The following is a 13,658-nucleotide window of genomic DNA, read 5'->3' on the forward strand; positions in this document are numbered from 1 at the left end:
GGGTCTATCCTCACTGTAATCAAAAAACTGACGGAAAATGAAAACGATACATGCAAACATCCAATTTCATGTGTTAATAGTTTCATACAGAATATTTTATTTCATTTATTGTACATAAAATAGAAGTAAATTGCTTTCTCTTTCCGTACATATATCAGTTAAACGGGTTTAATTTTCAATCATAGGAAAGGAATATGAAATTTTCATAAAAAATAAAATAACAGTTTAACAATTTGTTCATAGTTATAGAAAGGCATTAGTGTGCAATTTGTGCATTCATAAGCTTGGGAAATATTTTTTTTTGGTGCAATAAATTCAAAATTTTCAAAAATTTTTGTAAGTGGCTTTGTGTAAATTTCTTAAAGTGCACTTTTAACAATTTCTTTAATTTTAATCAATAAGTTCTAAACTCTATACATAAGAATCACCATAAAATATCTATTTGGCCTTTTTATGTTTATCATTGCATTAACAAGTTTTTGTCATTTTCAAGTACGAATTTTGGAATGAAATTTGACGCGTCCTAAAGCATGGCTGAGTTATGGACGTGTCTTCTAGAAAATGTTTCTTAAATGACCATAAATCCAATAGAATTAGTACTTGTAGTACTTCAAATTTCTTAGGGATCGTTCAAAAATGACTTAGGTTTTGGCGATTATAGGAAAATCAACTTTTGAACGTCATTTATGAACCGGCCCTTAAAGCTTATCGTGAAGGAAATTGAAAATGACAAAATTAAAAATATTCACTTACAATCTATGAAAATATCTAGAAAATAAATTCTTCATTCTGTTAATTTGCAATTGGTTCGAGTTCCTCCAATTTTTGTCTCTTCAAAAAGCATAAAATGTTAACCCAGCAGAAACTGGCAAAGCCCATGTAAATGACTCTAAATGCCGGTGGAATTAGAATAAAATTTAAAGTTTGTGCTGGAAGCCAGAACATACATGACCTGGCAAAGGTCGGAACAAATTTTCTTTTGCATTCCTCAAATGGTTCATCAAAGTTCATTTCCATGAGTGACATTCCTGTGTAGAATATTACTAAGAGTGGCGGAGTCAGGAGAAATTGATCAAGCAACAGCTTCCTGAGGATCGTTTTTTTCGCCGTTCCGGGAAATGATCTGTCGAGCCATTTGTACCTGTTTAGAAAAGAAACCATTTCATATTTACATCGACATTTCATAATTGTGGTGATTGACTTACCAGTTGTATAAGATTGGACTGTAGATTAATGTTCCCATTATACCATAGCGAGCTAAAGTAGGTTTATCAATGTCTTGAGGTGGTGAAGTCTAGAGCGTTGGAAACGAAGATATTATTGATTATTATTGATATATTAGTTAATAGCAGAGCTCGAAGTCGGCTCAGATTTTGAATGGAAAAGTCGACTTGACATCATATTAATCAAGTCGACTTCGAATATGAGAATCGTGTATGGTTTGCAAACATGCTCCCATGTTCTCATCCAAAAATAAGGTAAATTAAATGCCATTACTATTCTTAATAAAATACTAATCAACATTAAGTATCAGTCACACTTAATTTACAATACATACTAAAGATGCTTATTGTCACATGATTTAGTATCATTCAACTTAAAAATAGAAACAGAAGGAACTGTTCATTCAATTATCACACTCTACATAAGTAAAGAAAATGCTCATTCTTTTGAATAATTCATTTGAAAACAACCTTTTCAATCAGTGCTATGTACTTATTTCAGATACTTGTTGCTGTTCCTGATTAATGCTCACAATTGTTTATTCTCACGAAACCTTCAATTCTCAATTTTTTTGGACATGAGAGTGAGAGAGTTTATAACTTACCAAAAATTTCTTTGTAACCGTTTGCTGTGATAACTCAGCGCCCTATAATTAAGAATATGATAAAGTCTAGACAGTTCAAGGTAAATAAAATGATTAATTTACATACCACATATAGAAATCCATACGTAGTGCAATTCGCTATAACAGGATGCTTCCGAAAGGCTGTCTTTACCAAATTGAATAGTGCCATGCTTTAACTTTTTAAGAATTCGAAGGAGAAATTTTTGAAATTTTCTTATTAAAACTAGAGAAACGAATTTCCAAAAATTGCTGAGCATAAAAGCATTGTGCATTAAGACGAGAATGTATGAAATTTAATGGCATGTAATGATAAATTGCGAGCAAAAAACCAAGGCGAATACTCCTATAGATTTTTTATATAAAAGAAAGGAAGGAAAAAAATCAATAAATCCTTGCCAAAAAAATATCCGCAATGCAACTTCTTACTTGACAAAACAGAACAAAAATAATCAATGATTTCACTTAAATTGCTTGAGATAATAAAAAGGCACAATGACGACTTCAAAAAAATTGAAGACTAAATTAACTACACTTCGTGACAAACAAGAATCATCTGAATTTACGATATTTAAATAACAGAGAAAAATAAAGAGCTATATGCCTTGCATATTTCCAGTATACTGAAATCATGTGAGAGAATATTTCCCCCAAAATATTCAAGTTCTCTTCTCTCTCACTAACTAGTCATGCTGTCGCTGTAAATAACAACTTTTGAGATAGGCTTTCCATGTGATTTACTCCTATTCCTACCCTGCCGTACCTTTTTAATTCTCTATTAAACATACTTTTTGTTGTCTTTATTCTCACATTTTGATTAGATTAGGAACTAGCGATTCTGTACTCTTGCGATTTTGTCAAAACAATATGAACTAATGACATTCTCATATTTGGAAGTAATCATTGCGTCATTAAATTCATTTAAAGTAATATACCCGCGAGATACTCTCAATTGATGTCAATTAATAGTTTTGATACCCAGTGCACAGTTTTTTGTTTCTCCCCAGACATGCTTCAATATCAAACTTTTGGATAGCATTGGAACTGGTTTGAATTCGTTTTTATTATACTTGATTGTCATATATGACGTTTATCAATATTGGAAGATATCTAGAATCTAATCGTTTACTTAAGTGGTTGCAATTTTGTTTTTGGTCATCTGCTTGACTATACTGCATGTATTTGGATCTAAAGGTGTCTTAAGTGAACAACTCCAGCAGAATATTAACAAATTTCATGCCAAATCACAATACTTACGAAATTAAAATAAGAAAGTGAGAACAAATCACTGAACAGCGGAAAGAACCGAAAGCAACTGATATGCTTGCTTCTGAAATCGAAACAAAATATATTCACATTTCGATTAACAATCTTTGATATGAGAGAAAGATTCTCACTATCAATTGAATATGAATTCATGGTCAATGCTAATATGTTCTACATATATTATTCTTTATTTATATTCGTTTGTTTCTTGTTTATTTATTTTTACAAACATACATATCCATGATTTTGATTCGTATAAATGTTCACGTTTTATGCTCAACACATGTGATGGAGATATCACTTTATTACAGATATTACACTCGATCAGATGATCCTATGACAATATCACTAATCTGCGACACTACACGATTCACTCCATTTCATTTGTTGATGCCTATACAATGCATTTTGTATTTCTTTCGAAATTTTCCACGTTTTGACGATATTTTATTAAAGTAAGTAGTTTAATTTAAGAATAAATTTTAATTTACATAATTTATAAAATCAATTTAAAGGAAATTTGCATTCTTTCTTACAAAATGGAAATATCAGCAACACAAAAGCTTTGAGAGTTTGTTCTTGATACCGGAATTCTTTCTAGTTCTTAGATAACTAACTCTTATGTCCTTGTACAGGTTGGACCTGATCAAAAGACTCAATCGAAAATTTTTAGCACTTGACATACACTCATATATAGCCATAAATCACATCCCAACGTATATATGCTAAATTTCCTGGATGTTCTCCAACATCAACTCTCACTCCTTATTCTGTGTTGCTCAAATTTGTTTTGATTTTAGTGTAAGAATTTTATTTCTCAGTATCACGCGACTGATAGAACAACAAGTATCCTGTTTCAGATGACTTTTGAATATCTGAAGTTAAGCCATAAAAATCTTCTATTGCACTTGCATCAATTTTATCCACCATGTCGTCATCGAACAGCAACCAAAAACCATGGCTTTTTACAATGCTAATATAATGGCCACGATTTGTATTTGATCCACAATGGATGACAACAGCTGTTAAATCGTACATTCTGTCTGGATTTACAGCATCATCAGACTGAAATTAGTTTAAAGTATTAAAGACCGTTCAACTGATATAGAAATTAAATACTTACAGTATTGAATAAACGAAGCTCTAAAGGAAAGACGACTCGATGAGACACCTTAATGTGACGGTTATACTGTTCCATGTATTTAAATCTTTTTAAATGAAGTGCAAGAATCATTGGCAATTTTTTAACACGCATTCTTTTTTGGGCCTCTTGATAAGAGCAACAATTATCACACTTAAATTTATTATCACTACACAATGTTTCTGTGTTGCTAAAGCATCTAAGACAATGCGTAATTGATGTATTTTGATCAACATCAACTTGTAGATCAAAGAAATTTTCATCTTTGCTACTGATAGTTTCACAATTTAGGCATCGAGTTTCACTGGTCAGAACCCCTTGAAATATTTCGTGCACCCACGTTGGCTCTGTCGTTGCTGTATTGGACGAATTATTATTGTTTGTTAAAGTTGATCCATTTTCTGTAATTGTGATTCCTGCTGTGGATGCTTTGACTTTTCCCTGATTTCTTTCCGCCAGAATTATTTCATTTATGTGATTTATAAGGAAATTAAGGAACTCGTGTGCATCTTGCTATAAGATTAAAATTATAAATCATGAAAATCACCGCTAAAACATTCTTATAAGAACTTATGTCATTACCTGCATATAATTGTCAAACTCTTCTTTTTCCTTTCTTAGACGTGCTATGAATTTCTTCGGTGCAATTGATCCAACCTTCTTTTTTTGCGTAGCAATTGAATAAAATCTAAATCAAAATGTAAAAATTCCGAATGAGGTCGAATTAATTGAAATGTCTGGATGCGAATGTCATGTAGATAAAACTTACAAATCCGCTAGACATGTCAGCAAAGTTTCCTTATTAATCTTTTTGTTCTTCAACTTGTACTCAAGGACTTTATCTCGAAAAGGCTTACAAAAATATAATGCCTGTAATACGGAGTTGCTGTAGCATGTATTACCGAACTATACGAGAGGAAAATTGTGAAAAAATCGATTAGTCAAAACATTGTGCATTTTTTGCTTATTTCACACTTACATTAACTAATCCAAAGTAATGTTCATTGGCAGGAAAATCAGATCCAATATCTCTTTCTAACTGTGATATATTCGTCCCCATTTTTAGCCTATTACACCCTTAAAATTATTAATTTATTATTCCTTGTTTTTATACACAAAAGTAAACAAACATCGAATATTGGTTTTTGCGCAAATTGAAGTGAGCAAATTTGAAAAACAATCGACCGTTATTTTTATAGGGCTATTTTGATAACGAAGACAGCTGATAATATGATAATGACAGAGCATTAATTATTACAGAACATAAAGTTTTATTTAAAAACATCTCAAAAATTGTGTGAACGAAAGACTTTGCCAATCATCCTCAATGTTCCGGTTGTTTTTCTTGCTCACAAGAATGTTACAATAAAATGCGCTAAGCCATTGATTTGCGGGGCAATCAACTTGAATTTGAATTTCAAAAAACCGTTGATTATAAAAGCTCTTAGAGCTTTCGATTACAAACTTTTCATCCCTTTTAAATTCTCTCTATCTATGGATTGGAATGTATCGAAACAATATCTTTAAATTTTTGACATATCTCCGAAAATGATCGTTTATCGATGAAAAGGCATCCCGAGCGACAAAAATAAAGAAGGTTCCGACACGAAGTTTTTAAGGGTTCGTAAAAGCGTTTTTACTAACATCCGCGTGAATGGATATATGTATATGACAGGCATTTAGATGGCATCAATCTTTCTTTGTGTCGTTCGGGCGGGTATATATCATAACATGTGGTTTTGTATTTCAATATTAGAATTTTGGAATAATTGAGGCTAAGAGATGATAAATTATTGTATCGATTTCTAATCGTTTCCTTTAAATGAACGTTTTCATAATGAAAACCTACTTTCAAAGTTATTGTTAAGAATTACTTGAGAAACATGGAATGTAATTCGAAGAAAGTTTGAGCAATTTTATTTAAGTTGAAGCTGTAAGTTTAAAATTATATCTTATTATAAAAAAGAAAGTTTAAAATCGAAGCCAATGGAACTACATAAACGCGAAAAACTTTTCCTTTCCTTCTCGCTATTTTCTTTTCTTCTGCTCTTTACTTTAAACGTCCTTTATGTTTTCAATGCACATTTTTCTCAATTTTCCTGACTTTCGAGCGTGTTAAATTTTCTGGCCTTGCTCTTACGCTAGATTTTTATCCACAATAATTATAGCTTCTCGCTCTATAAAATAAAGTGATGTGCAATTAATTTTTATGATTCTTTCTTCATTCTACAACTGCATGCTTGAAAAAACGCCTTTTTTTTTGCTGAGTAATAATGGCACTATGACATGATTTCAATAGGAGAAAACAAGCCATGTATTTAAAAAACTAAAAAGGATGGAAATGAAGCAAATAGGAAAATGCCATCAATATTCAACTCGATTACGGGTGAACAGGAGGAAGAGTGAAGGGAAAAAATCATATTGAAGCAACAATTTGTGTCGTGCAATGAAAATAAATAAAGTACGGAAGGGAGAGCTATTTTTGTGCTCAATAAAATTGAAAAATTTATTTATCTGTTCATGTTTATCACTCATTTGTTGACACATGAGTCGTCAAAGGCAGAAAAAATCATTTTAATAAATATTTTATTGCATCAACATCCGAGAGGAGGTCAAAAGCTTGTCACCTTTTAATGTATTTGAGATACAACACGTAATTTATTTGAAAATTAATTTAACTTTGAACAAACTCTGTCTATAAACTATTCTGAACTGTACATTTAAATGAATAAATAAATCTAACACCAAAGTGCCATACATTCAATAAGATGAATTGTCGTCATCATGTGGATTCATTGCCTTCCGTATTGCATATCCAAAATATTCACTAAAGTACACCAAACATATTGAAAGCCACAACTTCCGAAATTTTCCGTGGCAAGATAGTTCGGTTGAAATCCCTCATCCCACATCTGCTATTTAGTCATGCACAAAAAATAGTTTCCATACATAATAATATCACACATTTTATCCTTAACATGAAATGTTAATAACAAGCTGGTGCACGCAATAACGTAAATATTTATGATTGCATTTAAATTGCAGAAAACATTTAATTGCATTATAATTGTTATCCACTTAATGTCATCATAACTCATTGTCAACAATATAGGAGCTACATTCTACTTACCGTTTAAACATTATATTTTCTGAAATTCGATACTTACACCAGCATTATGGTTGTTGTAATTAACTTATTACTTACAACTTGATGATTTCTAAAATGATTGATAATGTGTTTACATTAGACTGATGTTATCAACATAGTTCTATAACTATTGACTTCTTCTCTTTACGTTCATATTTTCTTGGGAGAGATTCACATTGACTTACTGGAAAAGTCATTGTGAAATGAGAGAAAAATATACTTTGGAAAATAATACTGGAAGGTCGTATGATATTTACGATTATCATGCATTTGAGACAATAGATTTGGGTGTATGTTTGTGTGGGATTCTTTGGATATGTTGCCACTAAATGAAAATGAAATTTGAGTTTTCTTCTTTACATCTTCTTATTCTTCTCTCCGCATTTTGCTGTAAATGAGATTTTTGTATTGTAAGAAGAAGCAATGATCTTGAAAATAATTTCTATTCATTATAATCTCTTTATTATTCTTAATCCGCCTCATTCCATTTACTTTAAAATCTTACATCATATTTCATTACATACATTTTTATAAAGTATATGTATAGAGTTTTAAGGTATAATAATTATCTTCATCTTATACATACTTGTTAGTTTTTTTTTGTCAGTTAGTATTTAATTTATGTATATGTTTAACTTTGATTTAAATTTTTATCAATCAAATTGAAGGAGTAGATTTGTAGAGCTTACAGCGAGGAGAAATAGAAATTGTTGAGGAGCTTTGGGACTTTAATAGAAATCAATTTGTAATCTTAGATTTTTTCTCATCTACGCTTTGGATTATTTTCATGTGCGATGCTTTTAGACCTAAAGATCCGCATAAACTTCATCATAATCCATAATACCAAATTTTATGATCTAAGATATTGGTATTAATAAATAATTTACATTTCTGACGTAAAATGTAATGTCAAAATCAAGCAATTGAAAATTCACAAGTCATGCTGTGATAACTACCCGCTAGCACATAAAATATTATTATCTTAAGATTAAAAGGCAACACAGTTGTCGAGGAAGTAAATATTTAGAAGTCTGAACATTTTCCGGTGTCAGATAAGTTACGTAAATAACGGAAGTGAAATTGATTGGAATTATATATATTTATAAAATCGAGAATTTCCCTGCATGATGAAAATTATTTCCTAATCTCTTAACAATCTGCATAAGCTAGCTTTAGCAACCACATGGCTTAAAAAATTTAGACACCATGTGCTAGCATGTGAGAACTACATGACAGCTATGTGAATAACATAATGATGATGAATCGCTCGGGATTAAATCAGCGAATTATAAAGAGCATTAAATCTTTTTAATTTATTTTGCATACGCCATATTTAAATTCATAATTAAAAATCTGCTTCCTCAATATTAATATTTCCCCTCGCTGTATCACGTACCCTCATTACTAATTTATGATGCATCATCAGTTTGACTTTCGATCTGAATTGGTAATTTAAATTATACATAATAACAATTAATATAAGTATTGAAGCTAATTAATTTTAAGTTCAAATACAAAGATGAAAGCTTAACATTATTAATTTTTTTTGACAAGTATTTTATTTTTCAATAATTTAATGGGGTTATTGTTTCCGTAATTTTATTTTAAGAAAGATTAAGCTAATCAGACTCATTAATCCTCGCTATTCTTTGAGCATCAATTTAATGTAATTCATTAACTCCACTCAAATTGAAGTGGAGAAATAAATTAATGAGTAGCTTTTAGCAAAAGCTTTCTTGGTCTGAAATCTTATAAATATAGAATTTAATTTTAGCATCTGTCTATTTAATTTATTGCGGAATATATCCAGATAATTCATTTGGCTCTTTTTATATACACATACATTTGATTTTGTGTCAATTTGTTTTTGAGAAAATTGTTTGTCACTTACGAAAGTTTTCGACATCAATTAAGAAGCATCTGACTGTTATTGCTGTTTTTCTATTTGAACCAAAACTTGAGTTCCTTATTCGAAAATAACAATTTTGTTTTTCACAAAACTTTTCTAATTTTACATAGGTATTGTAATTTTAAAGTTCATCTATGAACAACCTGACTGGTAGACGAATAAAAGGATATAACTTTGGATGAAAATAGATGATTGCATTGTAGGACGCAATAACATCATTTACATCACAAATTGCTTATCTTCTCAAATTGCAGTATAATGTCAAAAGTGAAACTTTAACTCTTACTTTAATTCCAACTGAACTCTATAGAGATTTAGAAATTTTATACCATTATTGATCTTTTGAGAATTTATCGTCTTCCAATTAAAATGCTGAGTAATATGATATTCAGGGAAATTCTGTGAAATACTTATTTGCCGACATCCAAAAAATGTTTTTCTTTGAAAAGCTCTTGGTTGTAATTTTCTATTTTTATTTCTCTTTAATGCTCTTTAGCAAAGTATATCAAATATGCTGATACCTTTCAATTGAATTTGAAATTTAATTAAATTAAGTGTTCTTGTGAAGTTTTTACAGTACAGGTTAAATGATTTGAAAATCAATCTTAATTGATGTCTCGTTTCGTGGGAAAATTACGTAGGTCAGAAGAACTTAATACCTTACCAGATGTGATAATTTTCAACTCTTCTTGTCTCTTAGTATTCATTTCTATAACATTTATTTATATTCATAATTTCTCAATTCATTTTATGTATTTATTATAAAATTTGCTTTGAAGTTGCCACAATAGATACATAATATTTTCGCATAACTCTTAATAGATAATCAATCAATAAATAATTTATCAACGTGGCAACAGAACAATGTTCATAAATTCAATATCGACTAATAATTTCTAAATATTCTGATAATAGGCACAGTTTTTTTTTCATATCCTCTATGACTAACGTTATTTTCTAGACAAATTTTGATTATGTATATGTAAAGAAGAAATTTTCGAGTTGAATGATGTCTCAGACGAGTAAGAAGAAGAAACAATTTAATTCAAGCGGAAAGGGAAAGAAAAATGAAAGAAATCCGAAGGAAGGAAATTTTTTCTCACTCAATATTTGATTATTGTGCTCATCCTTGCTGAATGAATGAAAAATGGATAAATGTTCGATAGAGTGGTGCTTAATATTCACTGTGTAAAGGATATGCAAGTGAAATAAGGCTCACATTTTTATATATTCATTTTTTTTTGTTTCTGAAAAACGGTTTCATGCCATAAATCTTTTTTCCATTACTTACTCTTTAGTATAAATTTATGTATGAATACATGTATGTTTTTGTATACATATAAACATTTTTTTGGATTAAAAACTTCATTCAAGTAACTACTTTGGGATGTAAATCTGTTTGGATTATTTAAGTGCATAAACGTGCAAAAAAAATGTATAGAAATGCTGATAACGACACATTGAACAGAATTGTAACGTTCTATGTACTTTACATTGCACTACTTTTTTTGTGGAGATGGTAAAAAACTTTATTTATGTACTTTTTTTGCAACTAGCACTGCAACCGTAAATTCATTTCCCTCTTATTATTTCATCTGCCACCAGTGGAATTACTGAGAATTTCTTTTTACAGTCATATCGATTTTTATTTCCATTCTGCTTCTACAACATCTTCTCTAATAATGTTCATTCTTGCTTTCTAATTGTTATGATTTATATGAATACGGGAAGTTCATTTTTCAAATCTCAGGGCATCTATGGGGTAAATGAGATGGTGATTTTTAAAATCGATTTATATAAAATTTGTGCAATGGAATCACAATATTTTTAAAAAAATCTCTGTCAAAAATTATATATGCATAAGATATATTTCCATTTATAAAAAATATTATGGACAAATATAAAGAGTCCTTGTCCATTGTCATCCATTTATTCAAAATCAAAACAAGAATGCATCGGAAAAAATATGTGACAGTGCTATATGTGACTTGTTCAAAAATAAATATAGTATTTTATCTCATTTTATGCTTATGATTTTATGTTTCATTGTTAACTTTATAGTAAAAATCTTTCATTTTTCATTCATTTTATAAAGACTCTCAAGGTTAAACAGTGACATGATGGTAAATTTTATTATAAGGATGGTTGTGCACATACATGGAGACATTCACTATCTATTTGACATAAAAAAGATTAGAAATTTTCTCTTCACATGTGAAATGCTATAATTTGTTATATAGAAGTTATTAGCGTGATGAAATTGACAAAGTGGATATGGGAAAAAACGAAGAAATAGAAGGTCAAGATAAGATTAAGACATTTCTACTTTATGTGTTAGGAAAGTACTTTAATGGTCCATCCAATTTACAGCAAAGATTCTTTTTATAGAGAATTTTAAGAATGTTCACTTGAGTTGTGAAATGTAATTTTGAAGATAATTCTATCAAACCTCTGATATTATTGAAAGAAATTTCTATATACTGTACGTTCAAATAAAATATCTCAGATATGTGTCAGAAGTTGAAGAAGAAAAATTCATAAGAGATGATAAAAAGACATTTTATGTATAAAACATTCATGTTCTATCAAGCAATAACGATCTTTTGTCCATCAACTATTCATTCACAATTTGTTCTTTCATATGTTTTTGTGTAGATGTCTATCAATTGTATTGATCAGAGTTGTTACCAAATTTGAATATAATAGGATCCAGACAAAAAATAATCTGCAGACTGAACCCTTCCAGACAAAAATAATCTGAATAATAAAAATATAAGTCTAAATTTGTGATAACAGATTAATCTTGTGTTTAGACTATATTGAAAATTTAATATAGATTTCGACAACCCCCAGAGTTAATGCAGATGGCGATGCAACCCTTGCCCGAACAACATAAATGAAGCTTAATGATTAATAAGTCAGTTCTCCAGGTCACTTCATTTTTGGTACTCGTATTTTATATTACTACCAACTTATTACAGAAAGAATAAACGAAATTTAAAATGAATTTAAAGAATAATAAAAATATAAGTCTAGAATTGTGATAACAGATTAAATTGCTTAATAGCTTAAGGGATTGTTCTATTTAATGTATAAATGCCATTTTCTATATTAAAAATTTAATATAGATTTTAATGCTTGGAAGATGAGTATTTTTTTAAAAAAATATAAAGGAATTCTAATGTAAATATGAGCAACTATGAGCATGAGCTGTATTTTAAGTATACGTGCCACAAAGACCAAGGACATAATAATACAAGAGTGCAAGCACTCTGCCACAATATCAAAATATGAACATCTACTAATTAGATGCAAGGAGGAACCGCAGTTCTGTGGAATGTGGGCTTTTGGTGTATCGTTTGTGTGGTATTTGACAAAAATATTCCTGCTGTTGCTAATTTCATGTGCCAAAAATATTCAACCAGGTATTCAACAATATTATAAATTGTCGAAAATATCCATTTCTATGATCTAATTTGAACTTTATCGGCATCATTATATTTAGAAAAATTCATTCATTCAAAATAAATCTTTCAATTGAAAAGATGATTACTCCCACATTAAATAAAAGAAGAGTTCGATTTGTAATCTAGTTTCATGAATAAAAAATAAATTGAAAACTGTCGACAGTCTTCATTCATAATTCATAACCATGGATTGATGACATTCAATATATCATCAAAAATTATGCAACGAATATCAAAGCATGACAAATTTTTTAGCTGATAATGCAATTTATTCGAAATTTTACCAATTGACATTTGCCACCTATTGGACTTCAATTGGATGTTTTTACAGATTTAAGAATTTGGCAAATTAATTATAATAAAATATTTTGATTTTCCAAATATTTTCCAAGAAGAGTTTTCCTTAAATACTTAGTTTCTTAAGTTAACAAAATTATCTTGGAAGCATCTATATTGGATTAGGTAAAACAATTATTTGCACATGAAATGAACTTATGAATTTGATGAAAAGATAATTTTTAACTTTAATATGTTCAATTAATTTTGTTTGCTTTTTAAATCTGAAAATGCGCTTACTCGCTACAATGTTTACAATGAGACGTATCAACTAGCTAACTCAAATACATTACATGGAAATTTGAATGTAATTTGAAAGTGGTTATGTGAAATTGTTTCAATAAAATCTTATTTTATAAATGCTATCCCGTTTTCTTCATGCTGAGTTTATATAATTCTTTTTTTGTCAGTATGATAATAATAATATCTTATATGCATGTATATATGTATTATTATAGTTGAATTTATTCTGAACACGTTTTTCTCAATTAAATTTCCTATTTTGTTTTCTTTTGTCCTAAGGCGTAGACACAATTGTGTCTTCA

General features: G+C 29.5%; 2 protein-coding genes across 2 annotated transcripts; both read right to left on the reverse strand.

Moving 5' to 3' along the window:
• Positions 1 to 64: 64 nt before the first annotated feature.
• On the reverse strand, positions 65 to 3,176 carry LOC139094106 (mpv17-like protein). Its single transcript, XM_070645022.1, has 5 exons — positions 3,104 to 3,176; positions 1,935 to 2,025; positions 1,829 to 1,870; positions 1,206 to 1,294; positions 65 to 1,141 (listed from the first exon to the last, which is right to left on the reverse strand). Exons 2-5 carry the CDS (start codon positions 2,016 to 2,018, stop codon positions 793 to 795), a joined length of 564 nt encoding a protein of 187 aa, XP_070501123.1. The 5' UTR covers positions 2,019 to 2,025; positions 3,104 to 3,176; the 3' UTR covers positions 65 to 792.
• Positions 3,177 to 3,277: 101 nt separating this feature from the next.
• Positions 3,278 to 5,381, reverse strand: Usp12-46 (Ubiquitin-specific protease 12/46). The gene is made up of 5 exons (XM_070645021.1): positions 5,233 to 5,381; positions 5,023 to 5,159; positions 4,836 to 4,941; positions 4,236 to 4,766; positions 3,278 to 4,177 (listed from the first exon to the last, which is right to left on the reverse strand). The coding sequence occupies exons 1-5, from the start codon at positions 5,311 to 5,313 to the stop codon at positions 3,923 to 3,925; spliced, it is 1,110 nt and encodes a 369-aa protein (XP_070501122.1). The 5' UTR covers positions 5,314 to 5,381; the 3' UTR covers positions 3,278 to 3,922.
• Positions 5,382 to 13,658: the final 8,277 nt, after the last annotated feature.

The sequence above is a fragment of the Chironomus tepperi genome, unplaced genomic scaffold, assembly GCF_022539635.2.
Source record: "Chironomus tepperi strain 1889 unplaced genomic scaffold, CSIRO-AGI_Ctep_v1 contig_349, whole genome shotgun sequence".
Lineage (NCBI taxonomy): Eukaryota > Metazoa > Arthropoda > Insecta > Diptera > Chironomidae > Chironomus > Chironomus tepperi.